The following is a 21,382-nucleotide window of genomic DNA, read 5'->3' as shown; positions in this document are numbered from 1 at the left end:
TTATATTTCCACAAAAAATAAAAAGCTATGGATTCCTTCCAGACTAATATGATTTGATCAAGCAAGACCCCCTAAATCTGAGATGATACAGACTTACAGACTACAAAAAAAAAGGACTTGGTCAGGTTTCTATGGTTTATCATGATATATGAACATCGTCCCCAATCAGCAGGAAGCAGTTTAGAAAGAACGACGCCCATATTCCCAAATATTGTTTATAAATGTTTGTTTTCATTTAAATGGGGTTAGTTATAAATGATAATGAGTGTAGTCAATTTTTTTAAAGAAAAAAAGGGGAATAGGATATAGGATGAATACTTTGCATTGGTATAGATTTTCATTTATTGATACAATTTTAAGGTCAATTTTGTGATATGTATATGTCTCCTCTTGTTTAGGTATTATGTTTATACAGATCTTTTAAAATGATATGCATAATTAAATACAGGTTATATAATCACTTATGATAGTTAGAACTTATAATTATTTAGGTTTTCTAGATATAGAGATGTATTTGAGATGGATAGGTATTCTTCAAACCTGTCAAAGACCTACAGAAATACGGCATTTAAATGATTTAGGGTTTTTCTTGGCAGTGAGACAGAACTGCTCCTGGCACACCAATTACATCAGAAAGGAGGATGGGCATCAAAAAAAACTCGTTATGGAGTTTGCTTTCAACATGACAAGATTAGCCATTTGGGCAAGAAACTACTCTTGCCTGGACTGTTTGTTGCTGAATAAACTGGACATATAGGACCCACAAGAAATTGACTGCTAAACTTACAAAACAAGACAATACTAAAGGGTTCCTGTTAAAATAGAGAAGTGTGCCAGACACACTGTGGCCTATGGGCTAAAGATGGATGCCCCAACGTTACAGAGGAACTTTGGGTGACTGTCCAGGTAGCGAGATGTTCTGTCAATTCTAGAGTTTATATATTATCCTTTTATGGTCTTTGATAGAGTTAAAGACAGATAGTTATGGTTATGGTTTTCTTCAATTATTATAAAAGATAAGTTATTTTTCTTTTTATTTAGACAGAAAAGAGGAGATGATGCGGAATGTACTGTGTATGTTTATCTTATTGATTGTTAAATAAAATACTGTTTGGCCAATGAGACAGCAAGTAGACAGAACTAGGAGTCAAAGAGGATTCTGGGAAATGTAGTAGAGAAGTGCTGATCCAGGCAGGAAGTGACATAGCAAGGAGATTAATATTTAAGCAAAGGAGAAACAGGAAGGGCTCTCTTTTCCCCTCCACTCTTGCTCCAGCGACAGGATGTGAGCCACCGGCAAGGGAGGATGCCAACAAGGCGTCCGATAAGATAAGTCTTATAAAATATATAGATTTATGCTAATTAAGACTGAGCTAACAGATGAGGAATCCTAGTCATTGGCCAAGCAGCATTGAACCTAATACAAGTTTCTGTGTATTTATTTAGGCCTAACTCAGGCGGGCGGCTGGCGAAAAGCTCACATGTGGCAGTGGGGCTCAGGCGGCTTTTGGCAGAAAGATTTATCATGACAAAATAAAATACCACACAAACTCACAAAAATGGAAATCAAAATAAATAAGCAAAAGACCAATAGGTCAAAAGAAAAAAAAAAGCCCAAACAAAGCAAAATGAATCACAGGGTCTACAGAATGCCACTGAGTTCATTTTATGTTGGTAACAACTCCTAGGCATGAGGACTACCTTAAAATATGGTTAAATACCCAGTGAGCCTCCACAGACTTTTTCTTTACCAGAGAATAACAATTACAGATAGCTTCTTGGTTAGAAGTAGGAGCCTTTGCTTCCATCCCCATCTCAGGGCTGAGGTCCCATCTCACTTGAACGTGTGCAGGCCTTGTGTTTCAGTGGGTTCATATGTACATCAGTCATGTTGTATCTGGAAGACAATGTTTCCCTAGAGTCATCTGTCAACTCTGGCTCTTCAGGCTTTCTTCTTCCATATAGCCCCCTGAGCTTTGGTGAAGATATCCCATTTAGGATGAGTGCTCCAAAGTCTCTCACTGTCTGCACATTTACCAGTTGTAGGTTTCTGTTAATTCTTATCTGCTGTAAGAAGCTTCACTGATGTGAACTGAGCAAAACATTGATCTATAAGTATAGCAGTATGTCATCAGGAGTCATTTTATTGCTATGCTCCTTTAGAGGAATAATAGTAGTAGGTTTTCCCATAGGCCTATGACCTTTCTAGTCTCAGGTTCTTGGACACTTTAGCCATGTCGGGTCTGGGTTTCATTTCACGTAGTGGGCTTTAAGTCCAGTTAAAAAATGGTTGGTTGCCAGGCAGTGGTGGTACACGCCTTTAATCCCAGAACTTGGGAGGCAGAGGTAGGTGGATCTCTGTGAATTCTAGACCATCCTGATCTACAGAGCAAGTTCCAGGACAGCCAGAGCTGTTACACAGAGAAACCCTGTTTCAAAAAAAAAAAAAAAAAAGTGGCTAGTTACTCTCATAACATTTGTGCCACTATTGCACCAGTGTATCTTGCAGGCAAGTCACCATTACAGATGACCAGGGTTTGTATCTGGTGATACTTTTCTCCTCTGATAGCATGCAGAGTACATTCCGATACCATGAATGCCAGTAGGAGTGAAGCTTCTAGTTAGCACCAGCTCTACTTCTCTGTGTTCAATAACATATGTAAATATTGTCTTCAGCAATGGGGCTTACCATTAGGTTGTGGAGAACAGCCAATACCCCTGGCAATAGCCTGTGACATTTGGGGGTTTCCATGAGGCCAAGAGTCAACAAAATATAACTCAGTTCTGGAACTGGAGGTTTATTTAACTTGGTGACATAAGAAGTCTAGTTAGGGCAGTCATTGTGTCTATTATTTGGTGACTCCATTTAGATTTGTGTGTGTGTGTGTGTGTGTGTGTGTGTGTGTGTGTGTGTCTGTGTCTGTGTGTGTGTGTGTGTGTGTGTGTGTCTGTGTGTGTCTGTGTGTGTATATGTACACACACACATTAGAAGTTTCTACAGTTGTATGTTTCCATATGGTTTTCAAATGTCCTTTAGTGTTAGTTGTGCCTCCCCATATTCCCTCATTTATATTTCCCCTTCGTTGGGAGAACCTCTCCTCCCCACTAATCCTCTACTCAATACTTAACCTCTGTGGTTTTTCAGATTGTAACACACATATTGAGGGCTTAAAAGCTAACATCTACATAGAGAAAACATACAATATTTGTCTCATTGGATATGGGTTGCCTCCCTCAGGATGATTTCTTTTCTAACTCCATCCATTTACCTGGGAATTTTATAATTTAATTTTTCCTAACAGTTAAATAGCATTCTATAGTGGAAATATAACACACTTTTATTATCCATTCATCAGTTGGTGACCATCTTGGCTGTTTTCAAATTCTGGCTATTATGAATGTAGATAAGGAAGTATCACTATAGTAGAATGTAGAGTCAGTCCTTTTGGGCATATGCTCAAAACAAGCTGGCCCGTGAGATCGAATGATTCCCAGCTTCCTGAAGAACTGCCACAGAGTTCCATAGGCTGTAACAGCTTGCGTTCCCACAAGCAATGGATGATTGTTCCCCTTTCCCCACATCCTTGCCAGCATGTGTCACCGTGTTTTTTATTGATCTTGGTCATTCTGACTGGGGTAAGAGGGAATCTCAAAGTAGTTTAATTTCCCTGATAGCTGAAGATGTTGAACATTTCTTTAACTTTTTCTCAGCAATTTGTATTTCATCTTTTGAGAATTTTCTGCTTAGTTCTATACCACATTTTTTTTTAAATTTGGGTTATGTTTTCTTATTGTTCTTTAAATATTTTATATATTTTGGATACTAATCCTCTATCAGATGTATAATTGGTAAAGGTCTTTTCCCACTCTGTAAGCTGCTGCTTTCCCCAAATGACAATGTCCTATGCCATATAGAAGCCTTTCCGCTTCATGAGATCCCTTTTATTATCTCTGGTCTTAGTGCCTGTGTTGTTGGTCTCTTGTTCAGAAAGCCCTTTCCTGCACCAGTTAGTTCAAGTCTATTCCCCACTTATCACTTCTGTCAGATTCAGGGTAACTGGTCTTACATTGAGGTCCTTGATCCATTTGGAGTTGAGTTGTGCAGGGTGATAAATATGGATCTATTTGTATTATGGTATATGCAACCATCCAGTTTGACCCACATCATTTGTTGAAGATGCTGTCCTTTTACCGGTGTGTATTTTTGGCTTTTGGATCAAAAACAAGATGTCTATAGGTGTGTGGACTTATGCCTGGGTCTTCAGTTCCATTGAACAACATGTCTGTTTTATGACAATACCATGCTGTTTCATTACTATGCTCTATAGTACATTTGGGGATTTATATACCTCTAGAAGTTCTTTTATTATTTAGGATTGTTTTAACTATTCTGAATTTTTTATGTTTCCATATGAAGTTGAAATCAATTTCTATTTAGAATTTTGTTGGAATTTTGATGGGGATTGCATTAAATAGTTATATTGCTTTTGGTAAGATAGCCATCTTCACAATATTAATCCTACCAATCTATGAGCATGAAAGATCTTTCCATCTTCTGATATCTTCAATTTATTTTTTTAATGTCTTAAAATTTTTATTACACAAGTCTAACTTGCTTAATTAGAGTTATCCCAAGATCTTTTTTAGGCTATTGTGAAAGGTACTTTATCTCTCTGTGTGTGTCTGTCTTTTGTCATTTATATATAGGAAGCCTCCTGATTTTTGTACATTATTATTTGCTGGAAATGTTTATCAGCTGTAGAAGTTTCCTGGTGGAGTTTTTAAGGATCTTTTATGTATAAAATTATATCATCTGCAAATAAAGATTGACTTCTCCTTTCCTATTTGTATTCCCTTTATCCAGTTGTCTTACTGCTCTAGCTAAGACTTCAAGTAGTGTATTAAATAGGTATTAAATGGAGACAGTGAATATCCTCATCTTGATCTTGATTATAGTAGAAGTGATTTGAGTTTCTGTTAGGTGGGTATTGGCTGTAGGCTTGCCTTTATTACATTCCTAGTCTCTCCAGGACTTTTATCATGAAGAAATGTTGCATTTTTTCAAAGGCCTTTTCTGCATCTAATGAGAGGATTATGTGGTTTTTTTATTTCAATCTGGATTATGTTTTCTATGTTGAACCATACTGTATCTCTAGGATGAAGCCAACTTGATCATGGTAGAAAATCTTTTTGATGTATTCTTGTATATAAATTGCAAGTATTTTATTTAGAATCTTTGCACCAATATTCATAAGGAATATTGGTTTATAATTTTCTGTGTTGGCTCTGGGTGTGATTTGGGTATCAGGGTAATTGTGACCTATTAAAAAGAATTAGGAGTCGGGTGGCGGTGGTGCATGTCTTTAATCCTAACACTTGAGAGGCACAGGCAGGTGGATCTCTATGAGTTGGAGCCCAGCCTGGTCTCCAGAGTGAGTTTCAGGACAGCCAGGGCTACACAGACAAACCCTGTCTTGAAAAACCAGATGAGAGAGAGAGAGAGAGAGAGAGAGAGAGAGAGAGAGAGAGAGAGAGAGAGAGAAGAGAGAGGAAAGAAAGGAAAAAAAGAAAGAGAGAGAGAGAGAGAGAGAGAGAGAGAGAGAGAGAGAGAAGAATAGATTAGGAAATATTCCTTTGCAGAATAATTTGAGGAGAGGAGTATTATTGGTGTTAATTCTTCTTTCTTTGAGAGTCTGGTAGAATTCTGTGCTAAATCCATCACCCTGGACTTTGCTTTTTTTTTAATTTACTAATTTATTTTTTCCACCCTGATCACAGTTCCTCCTCCCTTTCTCTTTCTCCCAGTTCTTCCCTGCAAACATTCACTGCCCCCCCAATCCACTCCCCCTCCTTTCTTTTCAGAAAAGGGCAAGCTTCCCTTGTATATCAACCAGCTTTGGCATATCGAGTTGCAGTAAAACTAGGCACCTCCTCTCCTATTAAGACTGGACAAGGCAGCCCACTAGGAGGGGAAAAGGTCCCAAAAGCAAATAACAGAGTCAGAGACAGCCCCTGCTCCTACTGTTAGGAGCCCCCACGAGAAGACTAAGCTACACAACTATTACATATATGCAGAACGCCTAGGTCAGTCCCATGCAGGCTCTCTGGTTAGCTGTTCAGTCTCTGTGAGCCCAGGTTAGTTGATTCTGTGGTTTTTCTTGTGGTGTCCTTGGCCCCTTCGGCTCTCACAATCCTTCCTTCCCCTCTTCCAAAGGATTTGCCGAGATCCACCTAACGTTTGGCTATGAGTCTCTGCATCTGTTTCCATTGGTTGCTGGGTGAAGCCTCACTGATGACAATTGGGCTAAGCAACAATCTGAGTATAGCAGAATATCGTTAAGAATCATTTCATTGCCTTTTTTGTTTGTTTGGTTTTTGGTTTTGGGGTGGGTGTGTGTGTGTGTGTGTGTGTGTGTGTGTGTGTGTGTGTGTGTGTGTGTGTGTGTGGTTTTTTGTTTTTTGGGTTTTTGGGGGGGTTTTTTGCCAGTCATGTTTGGTTCCATCCTAGGTCTCTAGACTGCCAGCCTCTAGGTCCTGACCCATCAGGCATGGACTCCCTCTTACAGTATGGGGTCTCAAGCTACACCAGTCATTGATTAGCCACTCCCATAATTTCTGCACCAGCATTACCCTGGCACATCATGTAGGCAGGGCAAATTTTAAGTAAAAAATTATATGGCTGATTGGGAGACTTTTAATTGCTGCTTCTATTTCTCTAGGAGATAAGGGGTTATGGGTCTGTTTAAATTGTTTACTTGGTCTTGATTTAACTTTGGTAGGTTATATATAACAAGAAATTCATCAATTTATTTTAAGTTTCTCAATTCGGTGGAGCCTACGATTCTCTGAACTTCCTTGGTATCAGTTCTAATGTCCCTCTTTTCATCTCTAATTTTATTAATGTGGATATTTTCCCTCAGTCTTTTATTAATTTAGCTAAGTGTTTGTCAATTTTGTTGATTTTTCTCAAAAAAAAAAACCACAACTCTTTCATTAATTGTTATTTTTGTTTGGTTTTTATTTTTCTATTTCATTAATTTCAACCATGAATTTCATTATTTCTTGCCATCTACTCTTTGGGGTATTCTTCTAGGGCTTCCAGGTGTGTCACTGAGTTACTGATATGAGATTTCTCCAGTTTTTTATGTAGACACTTAGTGCTGTGAACATGCATCTTAAAACTGTCTTAAATTGTGTCCAATACATTTGAGTATGTTGTGTTTTAATTTTCATTCAATCCTTAAAGGTTTTTAATTTCTTTCTTGAGTTCTGTCATGACCCATTTTTTCATTCAGTATCAAGTTGTTCAGTTTCATTCATTTGTATACTTTGTGTTGTTTCTGTTGTTGATATTCATCGTTAACCCCTGGTGGTCAGGGTTTCTCTGTGTAGCTTTTGCTGTTTTAGAACTAACTCTATAGACTAGGCTGGCCTCCAACTCACAGAGATCCACCTGCCTCTGCCTCCCAAGTACCAGATTAAAGGCATGTGCCACCACTGGGGGAATTCTGACTTTCATTGGCCGGGCTACTGGCAGACAGAGCATGGTCTTGTTGTTGGCCAAGGGTTGGGGCAGTTTTGGGACCAATGGCCTTCCTGGCCACATCTGAAGCAGGTTCCTGGCCCAGTTGACTTTGGCTGGGATCCAGCAGGATAGAGCCTTGTAGGCTTACCCTGCTCCCTCTACAGGAGTGCTGATGGCCTTAGGGAAGCTGCCAAGGTGTGAGCTTAGAACATAGCCTTCTGTAACAGCCATTTTCATAAATTCCTGTACAGGGGTTTGGGAACCATCCTCAGCCCTTTTTAGTTTTTAATATCTGGTGATGACTGAGAAATGAAATGTGTAACCAGGACTGTTGCTTCATGGACTCAACTGTTCCCTCAGTTCCAGCCACTTCTCCGAGGGGGCAGCAGAGGGCAGTATTAGAAGCCACTGAGGAGGATTCAGAGAGTAGGCCAGTATGTTGATGGGGACCAGGGCACAGCTTGTGACACTGTAGAAGGGGAGGGCTGTAGAGAAGAAGGCAAGGCAGTAGGAGGAGGGAGAGGAAGAGTGGAGGGTGGCTAAGAGAAAGGAGGTTGGCCTTTGACCTTTGTCCTGGAGGGGGGAAAAGGGAGGGCCGATAAAGGGAAGAAGGATGGCCACTGAGTGGAGCATGTAACAGTGTAGGAGGGGTAGGCAGGATCTGGTAAAGGGGTGCCAGTGACTCAGGCAGCTCTGTCATGACAGGGGGCTCAGGGTCCAAGTCCCCAGATAACAGGTCTGGAGGCAAGGCCATCCTAGCCAACAAAACCTGGGCCATTGAGAACCAATTACAGAGGGAGGGGTGGGATTGCAGAACCCAAAAACCCTGGATGTAAGGGAGCTCAGACTGTTTTACTTGTCTGCACACCAGCAGAAATAGCAAAAGAAAACCAGGCGTTTGGGGGCATTGAGACAGCCCCAATTTGGATAAATTTTGCAGCAGATACCCTAGGGGTGATTGAGGATCAGATTTAGACCCAGCGTTGCCCATTTCCAAGCTGTGCCAGAGACCAGAGACTAGGGCAAGACATCCAACGAGATAGCTTGGGGTTGAGGAGTAGGGATGGGGATAGCCTCTTGGAAGCTTGTGTGCTAACACAGAGGTTCCCCAAAACAGAGAATGTGTCCACTCTTCAACAGATGTGCTTGCCAGAGAGAGGTACCCAGTACCTCTGTATGTGGTGGCTGGGAAATGGGTGACTTACCCCAAGTTAAAAGTCAGTCACATTGGTGGCCTAAGGAAGTGGTCCACCAGATGGAAAGGTTCAACTCCTGTGTTTCTGGCACCAAGATATTAGGTTTTCTGTACCCCGATAATAGGTTTCCCTGCCGTTACAGTAAGCCAGTTCAAGCCAAATTGAAAAAGTATTACAACAGATTCATTTGAGCAAATCGACTCTTGAGTGGGTCCTCCAGTCCCAGAGAACAAGGCCAGGGAAGCCATATGTCTAAACTAAAGCAGAGAACTTGCATAGCCTGTAGGCAAAGCTGGGTTTGTGCCCCAGTATGATCAAAAGCTGGAATGCTTGGGGTGTGGGGTGGGGCAGGGCTTGGGCTGCTGGAGGTAGCAGGGGAGGAAGTCATCAGAAATGTGGAGCTGGGCTTTTGGTGCCTTTTCTTTGTTGGAGATTCTCTGAGAGGGTGGGGTTTGGAGACAGACAGGAATGGGGCTTCCAGAGCATGCAATGCAGGGGCGAGGTGGAGGTTTCAACAGAACATAGGGCAATAGAGATCTGAACTGTTTTTTAATTGTTTTGTTTTCCTTTTGGAACCAGGTTGTTCAGAGGATATTCTACACAGTCAACAGATCTTGGAGTGGAAAAATTACTTCAACAGAGATAAGGAAAAGCAACTTTTTGCAAGTATGCCTCTCATATAAAGATACATAAAGAACAATTTTTTTGTTTGTTTTTGTTTTTCAAGAAAGGGTTTCTCTGTGGCTTTGGAAACTGTCCTGGAACTAGCTCTTGTAAACCAGGCTGGTCTCGAACTCACAGAGATCTGCCTGCCTCTGCCTCCCAAGTGCAGAGATTAAAGGCGTGAGCCACCACCGCCCGGCACATAAACAACAATTTAATAATTTTATTTTACTTAAATATTTTTTCTTACCCTATTGCAAAACACTAACTATCACTGCTTGCAGGCTGTGAGCACTGTGGTGGGAGGGGCTGTTAAAGAAGATAGACTAATATGGGATTTCTGCCTGAACGCACTCAGTGTGAAACAAAAGCAGAAATGCTCGTCCACACCTCAACGGACAGATGTGCAGAGAAGGGCAGAGGGAGCCTCAGAAAGATCAGCATGTGTTTTTCATCTTGGAAAATGCCAGGCATTTACCAAGATAAAATAGCAATGGGAAAGGGTTTCCAGTAAGCAGCAGCACAAGTCAAAGCCAGAGACAGAAAGTGCCTTGTGTTCAATAACTTCTGAACAATGAAGTGACCCCCGTGAAAGTGACAAGGTTGGAAAATGGGTTTACCAAAGAAATGAAAAGTATATGGACTTGATTTCTTTAGTAATGACTCTACCTTGCTGTTGCTAGAAATAATACATCGTATGCAGTTATTTTATCAAACAAAAAAATGATTTACCACTAGTGGGAGCCTTTTACTGAGGTAATCTTGATATTGTTTAAGCTTCTATAAATGTAAGGAAAATGAAATGGTCACACACTTGAAAGAAAAAAATATATGTATTTTCAGTGGATCATACTAAATGATGCTTATACTGATAACAGTACCTTATTATTCTTCCTATCTTCATCTGAGACAGACAAGGTATTGGAGACCTAACAAATTAGCAATCCATAATGGATAGACAAACAATTTGTTATTCTAAAACAGTTCTCAATCTTAGACTTGCAATCCCCTTAGAAGTTGGGCAACCCTTTCACAAGAGTTGCATGACTCATAACATTAGCAAAATTACAGTTATGAAGCAGCAATGAAATAATTTTATGGTTGGGATCACCACAACATAAAGAACCGTAATAAAGGGTCGAAGCATTAGGAAGTTGAGAACCACTGCTCTAAAATGAAGTCATCATCACAATCATTGTTGGTTGTTATCTGGTACTTGCCTGGGCTCTTAATTATGAAATGGGTTAAGAATGCAGAAATTTCCTTAATAACTCAGAAATTACGATAATGTCTCATATCTTTCCCTACTTTGGTTTTTACTTTTATGGGCATTGGTGTTTTGCCTGTGTGTATGTCTGTGTGAGAATACTAGATCCCCTGGAACTGGAGTTACAGACAGTTGTGAGCTGCCATGTGGGAGTTGGGAATTGAACCTGGGTTCTCTGGAAGAGCAGCCAGTGCTCTTAACTGCTGAGCCATCCATCTCTCAAGCCCATCCCTCTTTGGTTTTTTCAAAACAGTGTTTCTCTGTGTAGCTTTTGCTGTTTTAGAACTCACTCTGTAGACCAGGCTGGCCTCCAACTCACAGAGATCCACCTGCCTCTGCCTCCCAAGTACCAGATTAAAGGCGTGCGACACCACTGCCCAACAATTTCTCACATTTATGTATGGATTTTCACTACATGCATGCCTGTTCCCAAGGAGATCCAAAGAGGGTGTGGTATCCCATGAAACTAGGTTATGAATCATTGGGAACTGAACCCAGATCCTCGATGCAACCATCTCTGAAGCCCCTAAATCTTTATTATTTTAATAAATTCTTTTTGTAATTATATAACGAGGTAAGTAGAGTTGAGTAACTTGCATAAAAGCACACAGCTAGTAGGTTGCAGAACTGAGAGTAGAATTCAGATGTTGTTGTCAGAAGGACAGCTTGCCAGAGTTGATTCTTCCCACAAGTGGTCTCAGGGGTCAAATTCAGGTCATCTTGTTTGGCAGCAGGTGCCTTTACCCTCTAAGCCATCCCACTGGCCCTAAAAGTTCTTTTTTAGAGTATGCGGGGAGGATACTTACTATATAAATTTGGTTGGGTTTTATTTTCACTTAAAAATACCTCGGGATTCCTTCCATGTCTCTCCATCTAGCAGGGTAGTGCTAGAGAACCCCAGCTTTACTGTGTGTGTACTGTTTGTCTCTCTGTCCTTTCCTCATTCCCTTGTTTTTAGGGGACCCAAGCAGGGCAGGATGGCAACCAACAACAGGAGTTAATTTATACTTAGACCACATCGTGGTTTTCTTCTGTGTTTATGAAGACTATAATTCAATTTTTGCTTACTTCATAATCTTCCATTAAACAGATTTATATAACTGATTTTTTTCAATTTATAAAATCATTTCCTATTGTATACATTTTAAAAATAATTTATCATAGTAATATATTTATATGACAAGATAGTCCTTTTTGTCCTTTATGTTTTCTGTCTTGAATTCCACTTTATTTCCAGTTAGTATTGTTAGCTATTTTTCTTTTTATTAACACTTGGCTAGTATGTTTGTGTGTCTTTTATAAGCTTCTTATTTTGAACATACTTCTTTTTTAAATTTTTTATCACATTTACATGTGGTTGTATGAGCAGGTGGAGGTCAGGAGTCAGAAATCTCTTCTCTCCTTTTGCAGTGTGAACCCTGGAATCAAACTCAATTCATCAGGGTTGGAAGGAAGCGCCCCTACCTGCTGAGCCATCTCATCAGCCCCATTAGACATATCTCTTATGGACAGTATATATACTCACTGTGTTTGAGGGATTTTTTTGTATTTGATCAAAAATATTTTAATAAGGAAATTTAGCCCATTTATATTTATTTCTGACCAAAAAAAAAAAAAAAAAAAAAAAAAAAAAATGCTGCCGCAAGCCCAGCACAGCAAGGGAGTGCAAGTGGAGGCTATTCTCCAGATCTATAAAGCAAGTTCCAGGAGAGCCAGGGCTACACAGAGAAACCCAGTCTCGAAAAAGAGAGAAGGGAAGGAGGGAGAATACACACACACACACACACACACACACACACACACACACACACACACACACAGTTCCTGGTTTGGTACCAAAAGCAAAAATTTAATTAATGAGTAGATATTTTCTAGACTCTATAATAGCCACAACTAGTTGTGCATCATTTAAAAATTGTTTTATTCATACCATTTCAGACTCTGGCCCTTTTGGAGGAAGAGGAAGATATAAACCAAATCACAGATTACTTCTCTTATGAGCATTTCTATGTCATTTATTGTAAATTCTGGGAACTAGATGGTGACCATGACCTGTACATCAGCCAGGATGATCTATCTCGATACAATGACCAGGGTGAGTGGTTCTGTAGATACTAAAACTAAACCTTTTTCCAAAGTTGTATAAATTGTCTCCCCTCGTTATGAGAAATTCCCTTTCTTAAATTCTATTAATAAGTCTCTTTATAGGACCAATAATTTTTAAATGAGAATGAACAAAGATAATTTTTTTTTTGTTTGTTCACTCTGGGACCAGGCTGGCCTTGAACTCATAGAAAGCTGCCTACTTGTTTCCCTCTGGGTCTGGGGTTAAAGGTGTGCGCCACCACGCCTAGCCAAAGGTAACTTTTTAAACATAAGAGACCAGAGGAGTATGGAGGTAAGTAAGCACAGTTTGAAAAGCGGGAAGTCTTTGTAGTAATTGGTATCATTTAGATGGTGATCAAATACATATGCAAATCTGTTTAAAAACCTTCTCACTTAGCTGGGCTGTGGTGGTGCTCACCTTTAATCCCAGCACTCAGGAGGCAGAGGCAGGCAGATCTCTACAGAGTGAGTTCCAGGACAGGCTCCAAAACAATACAGAGAAACCCTGTCTCGAAAAAACAAAACAAACAAACAAACAACAAAAACACCTCAACTATATAAATAACTAAACAGATGCCAGATACATTCATTTGCCTCATCTTTTTCTAAAATTAGTGATTGATAATTTAAACCTACCTCATTCTTCTAAAAAGTTAAATCAGAATTTAGGATCTAGGCAGACAAAATTCCTACACAAATGGGGGTTGGGCCCCTAAGGTCCACCCTTGACTGAGATTTTGGTGGCTGATCGTCAGTGAGGGAAGAAGACTCACTCTCCCCTGGGTATTTTGCCCATGCCCCCACAGAAGCCCCACACACGTGGCATATGGGAAGCACATGGATTCATGGGTTTAATGGCCAAAAGGGGGGGCATGGAATAGGGAAAGAGACAGACTAAGGGATACTTGGCATTATAGAGAGATAATGGTAGATGAATAGGCTCAAAATACATTGTATAAATGTATGAAATTTTCAATGAATAAATTTTAGTTTTTTGTTTTTGTTTTGTTTTTTTGAAAATTTAGGGGTTGGGGATGTAACTGAGTTGGTAAGAGTGGTTGGCTACCATATATAGGTCTGAGTTTGACTTCCAGCACCACATAAACTGTGTACAATGGTGCACACTTAAAATCCCAGCTTTCAGTGGGAGAAGCAGGAAGGTCAGAAGTTCAAGGTCATCCTCAGTTATATAGCAAAATAAGAGTAAAGCCCTGGCTCAAAAAAGAAAAGAAAGTAACTGTTGATATTCCCACTGTGGAAGATTGTTATGGTTTAGCTTTAGCAAATGAAAACAAATTTGTCAGGAATATTTCTAACTAACTGTAATTCTTATTTACATTTAGCTTCATCAAGTAGAATTATTGAACGAATATTTTCGGGAGCAGTAACAAGGTATGAAAAAGTTTAAAGTTTGAATTTTATTTAATGGGCTAGCAATAAGTAATAGAAAAATGAAATAAAACAATTTGAGTTTCAAAATGAATTATACTGTTACAGCAATCTCATCTTAGCAAAGCTTTCTGATAATTTAGAAGGGCTACTAAGTCACATTATACCTAAAAAGCATAAAACAGTCATTCCTTAATATTAGTACAATGTCTAAATACTAAGTAACAATATCTAATCCCATATATTATCAAATTAGGAAAAAGGGCCAGACCTAGCAGCATGGGTCTATAGTCCCCAGTTACTTAAGCTGAGGCAGGAGGTTCACAAACCAAAGCTTTCTTAAGCTTCATACTCAGTTCAAAGTCTGCCTAGGCAATTTAATAAGACCTGGTTTCAAAAAATTAAAAGTAAGCTGGACATGATGGCACATGTCCTTAATCCCAATACTTCAGAGACATAAGCAGGAAGATCTCAGTGAGTTCAAGACCAACTTGGTCTACATATTGAATTCCAGCCACTAAAGGCTACATACTGAGCCAGGTAGTGGTTGTACACACCTTTAGTCCCAGCATTTAGGAGGCAGAGGCAGGTGGATCTCTGGGAGTTCGAGGCCAGCCTGGTCTACAGAGTGCACTCTAGGATGGGCTCCAAAGCTACAGAGAAACTCTGTCTTAAAGAAAAAAGGAGGGGAGCTACATACTGAGACCCTGTCTCACAAAAATTAATCTAATTAGTTAGTTAAATAATAAATTAAAAGTAAAAAGAAGGATAAGCATATAACTCAGTGGTAGAGTACTTGTTTGCCCTGTATTAGTCTTTAAGTTCAAACTCTAGTACTACAAAAGCAGCATGATTTTTTTTTTCTTCATTTAGGCAGAGATCTTCTAGTTTGACCATGTAGACCTTAGGAAAGAAGGCAGTCCTCAAAGGGTCATGCTGGTGAACTACCCAGCTTTATGAGGAATCTATCATCTTCTTTTCTATTTAGTACATTTCTAAGCAGTGATGTTACTTTTTTCTTAATGGCTCAGGAAACTTTTATAACCATGTGTTTTCTTCAGAGGAAAAACAGTACAAAAAGAGGGAAGAATGAGCTATGCGGATTTTGTTTGGTTTTTGATTTCTGAGGAAGACAAACGGAACCCTACCAGGTAAGTTTTTGTTGTCAAGATGTAAACACATGCACAAAGATTGGAAACAGCATGCTGTCTATACACTTAGTAAAGTGTATAGACCCGGCTAGCCATAGCAGGGTATGTTAGACTGTCTCTGTCCTCAGAGCTCAGTTAGGAAGAGAGAGTCAGAATGCATCTATGGCCATGGTGTATTAAGGAAAGAGCTGTTGCCCACAGAAAGGTAAAATGAAGAATTCTCTTTCCAGGAGACAGAAATGGGACTGGTGAGTATTCATAGAGTGTGGAGAAGATTCTATAAATGTTAGTTCTTTTACAATCTGCACTAGTAGTAAACTGAAGAAGGAAGGAAAATCAAATTATGGGACCAGAGAGATGGCTCAGTGGATAAATCATTCCATTCTAGCTGGAGGACCAGAGTTCAGATCCCCAGCACTAATAACAAAAGCCAAGAAGGTATAAGGGCCCCACCTGTATTTCCAGTGCTCAGGAGACAGAGTGGCTCCACAGGGCAAACTAGCTTGCTATGCTAGCTGAATCAATGAGACCTGTGTTTACCAAGAGACTCTCTCAGTAAACAAATTGGAGAGCACTTGGGAAAGATACCTGACATCAACCTCTGCCTCTGCCCTCTATATGCTTGTACAAATGTGCACTTTCACCTACATGCATGCATGTGAAACAAAAAAAAACAAAACAAAAAAAAGAAGCAGCAACAAATTGTGACTAGTATGTAAGATCACAGCTTCATGCTACCAGTTGAAATCATCACTCCCTTTCCTTGGTACTCTCAAACATGCCTTGATTTTTGTATGTAAATTTACATATCTCTTTCCGTCCACTGCAGTCTCCTAGCTAAGCCAAATATCTAGGTCTCTCTCAAAAGGACCTCTTGCCTACAAAATAATGTCCTATACAGTTTCTGCTCAGGACCAAGGAAGGCAGGTAATTCATTCCTTGATGCAGATTTGGAGTCTTCATATTGGCTCAAAAGTAAATGAAGGGACTGGAGAGATAGTTCAACAGTTAAGAACACTGGCTGCTCTTCCGGGTGACTGGAGTTCAATTTCCAACCCCCACATGGCAGCGCACAACTCTCTTAATTCCAGTCTCAGGAGCTCCAACACCTTCTAGCCTCTAGAGGAGTGGTTCTCAGCCTGTGTATCACAACTCCTTCAGGGGTCCCATATCAGATGTCTTGCCTATCAGATATTTACATGATGATTCGTAACAGTAGCAAAATTGTAGTTATGAAGTGGCAACAAAATTAATTTTATGGTTCGGGTCATCACAACATGAGGAACTGTATTTAAGTGCCACAGCATTAGGTAAACTTGGCATAGTGATACACGTCTTTAATCCCAGCACATGGGAGGCAGAGATAGGCAGATCTCTGTGAGTTCCAAGCCAGCCTGGTCTACAAAAGTGAGTCTCATGACAGCCAGGGCTACACAGGGAAACCCTGTCTCAAAAAGCCAAAGGGGAAAAAAATCTGAGGGAAGGCAGGCAGGGTGTGGAGGAGCACGCCCTTAGTCGCAGCTCTTGGGAGGCAGGCTGATCTCTCTGATTCCCAGGCCTGTCTGATCTGCATGATTGCAGGTTAAGTGGAGCTACAGAGTGATGGCCCCTGAAATCAGATAAAACAAAGATAAAAATCTGAAGGAAAAGCACTACTAAGCTTTATTCTAGAATTAGCCAAAATACCACATTAGAGTTTAGGAAAAGGAACCTTTCCATATCCGAGATCTAAGCCAGAAAGCTGCCATGTCCTTCTGTCCAGCTACTCAAGTAGAGCAAAATGACGGGAGTCCAAGAGCTAGAGGCCACCTCAGATTACATATTAATAACTTGTTTAAAAGAAATAAATAAAATTTTTAAGGAAAAAAATAATGCAAGATAAAAAAAAAAAAAACATTATGGGCTAGAGAGATGGTTCATTTGGTAAACTGCTTGCCATGCAAAAATGAAGACCTGAGTTTGATCCTCAGAATTCATGTTTTATAAAACCAGGCATGGCACACATTTGTAATCCCAGTGCTGAGGAAATAGAGACAGGTAGATCCTGGGGATCACTAGTCAACTAGCATAGCCTATTTGGCTAGTGAGAGGCCCTGTCTCAAAGGTGGAGAAACAACTGAGGAAGATCCCCAGTGCTGACCTCTGGCTTCCACATGCACACACACACAAAGATACACAGAACAACGTAACTTACCTGCCGTGACTCTCCTCTGGAGGATACTTCTAGACAATGTACATGTCAAAGGACAGGGAAATGTGAGAGCCAAGAGACACAGGAACTTCAAGATGAAACTGTGAACCAGGCATAGAGACCAAACAGACCATAGGAAAATAAGTCAGCAGGAACCAAAGACTATTTCAAGAAAATTCAATTGTTAGACTAGCTGATGTGATTGAATGTGCATCTAAACAAGTGGTAGAGATTTGAAGGCTGACAAAATAACAAGTACACAGGAAACAAAGCAGAGTTAAAAGGAATGGACTGTTTGTGTTAAGTGAATGGAAGTGATAAAGGCCAAAATCTCATTTGTTATATAAAATCAATACACAATTCTGAAACAGAAAAATGGAGAGAAATGTGGGCTAGTACTCTGACAATACAAGATACAAAGCAAATAATTGGCTTTTGGAAGTGACTGATTCTGAAATTTAAAAACAGAAGGGAGAGGGGGGTCTTCCTTTTTGTTTTTCTTATATTTCTGGTTGTGAGTTTAACTGTTAATTGTTGAGCCATCTCTCCAGACCTCATTGTTTTTTCTAACAAGCCTTTATAACTAGGTATAATTTGTAATAAACATGTAAATTTACTTAAAAAGAAACATGCAGTAGTACTTGAATAAATAAAGAACCTCTACCAGGTACATGCTAATGAGCATCTTTTACCTCCTAGCATTGAGTATTGGTTCCGCTGCATGGATGTGGATGGAGACGGTGTACTTTCCATGTATGAGCTGGAGTACTTCTACGAAGAGCAGTGTGAACGAATGGAAGCCATGGGCATTGAGCCTTTGCCATTCCATGATCTGTTGTGTCAGATGCTTGACTTGGTGAAGCCAGCTAGTGATGGTAAGACTGAATGAACAGCAGTTAGCACTGTTCGTCCTTAAACAAAATGGAACACATTAGAGTTCTGTATTATCCCGATGTATTTAGCTTTCCAGAGTTCCCAAGTACAGAAGAATTTAAAGTTTCTCTCTCCTTGACTAGTAGTATCAAATCAACTGTTTAAGAAATAGAACTTTCAGGGCCAGCCTGGTCTACAGAGTGAGTGCTAGGGTGGTCTCCAAAGCTACACAGAGAAACCCTGTCTCGAAAAAACAAAGGAGGGAGGGAGAGAGAGAGAGAGAGAGAACTTTCTAAGCCAGGCAGTGGAGGCACCCGACTTTAATTCCAGTACTCAGGAAGCAGAGGCAGGCCAATCTCTTGAGCTTAAGGCCATCCTGGTCTACAGTGTGAGTTCCAAGACAGCCATGGTTACATAGTAAAACCCTGTCTCAGAAAGAGGTGGGGGGAGAAGGAAGGGAGAAAGAAAAGAAAAGAAATAGAAGGTTCCATAAAGAAAGAAAGCTCTGTGACTCAGAACTATGGCGGCGAGGAGAGATGGGGAGGACTTGTTGATGGATAGTTCTCCGCTGAGGGGAGAGGAGCACAATGTCAGGGTGTTGGTGGTTGTACAGCATCATGAGTAGGCTTAAAAGCCACTGCCTTGATTAAAAATGTACCAGTTAAAAATGACTTGCCTTGATTTTTTAATGTGATTTATAATAAACATACATATATACTTTTCAACACCAGTGAGGGTTTTTTTTTTTAAGTTTTTTTTTTGTTTGCTTGTCAAAAGAGCTGTCACTGAAATTTACAGGACATATTTGTTTTTCCACAGGCAAAATAACTCTACGAGATCTGAAGAGGTGCAGAATGGCTCATATCTTCTATGACACTTTCTTTAACCTGGAGAAATACTTGGACCATGAACAAAGAGATCCTTTTGCAGTCCAGAAGGTAATGGTATACACTGAAATTGAACTCTCAGCTGGAGTACCAAAGGCTATATGCTGCATATTAAATGGTCTGTGCATGTAAGACCTCTGTATTTAAAAGATAACATCTGAAATATCTCATCAGATATGAATAGAAAACACAATGAAGTCTGTGAAGGAGGTGAAAAGGGATGGAGAGGGAGAGAAACAGAATACAAACAAAAGAATGAGAATCAATATAAAGATCTAAGACCTGGAGTGGTGGTGCATGCCATCGTGGAGACAGATGGGCACCTGTGAGTTCAAGCCCAGCATGATCTACCTAGCAAGTTCCAGGACAGCCAGAGCTACATAGCGAGTCCCTGTCTCAAAACAAATTCACAAATAAATACTACACACACATCTCACCCACAGCCAATATGCAGGTCAGGAACTCTTCAGCTCTAGGTCCTTGCTATCTAGTGGGCTATATTGCTATTGTAATTGTGTACATATTAGAAACTAGTTTCAAACAGTAGTTTTGAAAAATGCATCAGTAACACATCTTACAAGCTACACTGACCTTGATTTGATTGTGCTATGCACTTTCAAGATAGTGTGGTAAACAGTTTACCCTCTAAGTGACACCAGAACTTCTCCATAATGGACAGCTTCAGGTAATTTAACACCTTTTCTTCCTTCCTTCCTTCCTTCCTTCCTTCCTTCCTTCCTTCCTTCCTTCCTTCTTTCCTTCCTTCCTTCCTTTTGATTTTTCCAAGACCAGTTTTCTCTGTGTAGCTTTGTAGAACAGGCTGACCTCAATCTCACAGAGATCTGCCTGCCTCTGCCTCCTGACTGCTGGGATTAAAGGTGTGTGCCACCACTGCCTTTAACTCCTCTTCAAGTACTAATGATTCTTGTGTGATGCTATCAGTTTTAAGTGTTGTATTGCATAAGAGTAGATACAATTTCCTTTGTTGTGAGCACACAGCTGTTAGACCATCAGTAACCCCTGAGTGGCATGAGATAACAAACTCCATAAAGTTGTCCCCTGACCTCCACATGTGCACCATGACATACACACCTACTCAGAGTATGTACACACATGCACACATACACCACACACACACACACACACACACACACACACACACACACACACACACACATACAAATGATGTTTTTTTTTTAAGACTCATGGTTTGGTTCCCAAGCACCCACATGGTGACTCACAACTGTCTTAAGTCCAGTTTCTGAGAATCCAGTGCCCCTTCTGACCTCTGCAGACACTGCATACACATGGTGCACATATGTACATGCAGGCAAAACACTTGCCTTTTTTTTAAAAAAAGAGAATTATGACCAAAATAATGTAAGCTGCTTAGTACACATAATTTTGTAATTTCAGGTGTAGATGACTATGGGAATGTTGCCTTACCCCTCTGTTAATATGTTGGAACACTCTCAGATAAGTTTTCCAGCAATATACATTTGTGATGCCCTACTTACATTTATGTCTTTATTCTAATTTCCTCCTTTTAACCAGGATATTGAAAATGACGGCCCTGAGCCCTCTGACTGGGACAGGTTTGCTGCTGAAGAGTATGAGGCTCTTGTCACAGAGGAGTCCGCCCAGGTGCAGCTCCAGGAAGGGTGAGTGCATCTCCTTGACTGTTACAGTACATTAGTGGAGCTGCCCAGGTCAGAATACTAAACTAAAATGCCTCTTCAAACCCTTCTGGAGGTTTTCCACTTCTGACTAACATAAAAGAAGTATGTCTGGTTTAGCTATGTTAGCTCAGATGAGCACACTCCCAGCAGTTTTCTCTTGAATTCCTCACTGATTTCCTGATAGTCTCATGTCCCATTTCCTTTAATAAGTCACACCTTTCATGGAATCCAAGATCACTGAGCACAACTCTGTAACAGCCTGGTTAAGAAGGACTACAGAATGGAACCTCTTCTAAAAAATAAATGGACCGTGTGTTAAATGAACCTTTATCAGAATAGTCAAAAGAAAATTCCATGCATGGATCATGCTAAGAAAAGTCAAAAATTGTGCTACTTGGGACATTTCATCGATTGTACCATGTGCTGGCTTTTCCATTATTTTCTGTGACTTTAGA

General features: G+C 40.1%; 2 protein-coding genes across 4 annotated transcripts in view; one reads left to right on the top strand and one right to left on the bottom strand.

Annotated features, from left to right (window-relative positions):
* The window catches only part of Ppp2r3a (protein phosphatase 2 regulatory subunit B''alpha), a 130,747-nt gene that overhangs the window by 90,802 nt on the left and 18,563 nt on the right, over window positions 1-21,382 (top strand). For both annotated transcript variants that reach the window (XM_035443894.1, XM_027414304.2), the window contains 7 exons: window positions 9,301-9,387; window positions 12,590-12,746; window positions 14,101-14,149; window positions 15,208-15,297; window positions 18,188-18,363; window positions 19,181-19,299; window positions 20,803-20,909. In XM_035443894.1, the coding sequence (XP_035299785.1) occupies window positions 9,301-9,387; window positions 12,590-12,746; window positions 14,101-14,149; window positions 15,208-15,297; window positions 18,188-18,363; window positions 19,181-19,299; window positions 20,803-20,909 (785 nt within the window). The remainder of the gene's footprint in view (window positions 1-9,300; window positions 9,388-12,589; window positions 12,747-14,100; window positions 14,150-15,207; window positions 15,298-18,187; window positions 18,364-19,180; window positions 19,300-20,802; window positions 20,910-21,382) is intronic.
* The window catches only part of LOC103162924, a 98,708-nt gene that overhangs the window by 67,057 nt on the left and 10,269 nt on the right, over window positions 1-21,382 (bottom strand). The window contains exons 3-4 of one of the 2 annotated variants that reach the window (XR_004769745.1): window positions 18,181-18,399; window positions 17,492-17,589 (exon numbers count right to left, since the gene is read on the bottom strand). The exons of the other annotated variant lie outside the window; for it this stretch is intronic. The gene's annotated coding sequence lies outside the window, so the exon portion shown is untranslated. The remainder of the gene's footprint in view (window positions 1-17,491; window positions 17,590-18,180; window positions 18,400-21,382) is intronic. 2 annotated transcript variants of the gene reach the window in all.

Source organism: Cricetulus griseus, chromosome 4, assembly GCF_003668045.3.
Source record: "Cricetulus griseus strain 17A/GY chromosome 4, alternate assembly CriGri-PICRH-1.0, whole genome shotgun sequence".
In the NCBI taxonomy this organism is placed as follows: domain Eukaryota; kingdom Metazoa; phylum Chordata; class Mammalia; order Rodentia; family Cricetidae; genus Cricetulus; species Cricetulus griseus.
Note: the sequence above shows the minus strand (reverse complement) of the source record. Positions and strands in the feature narration are given on the sequence as shown.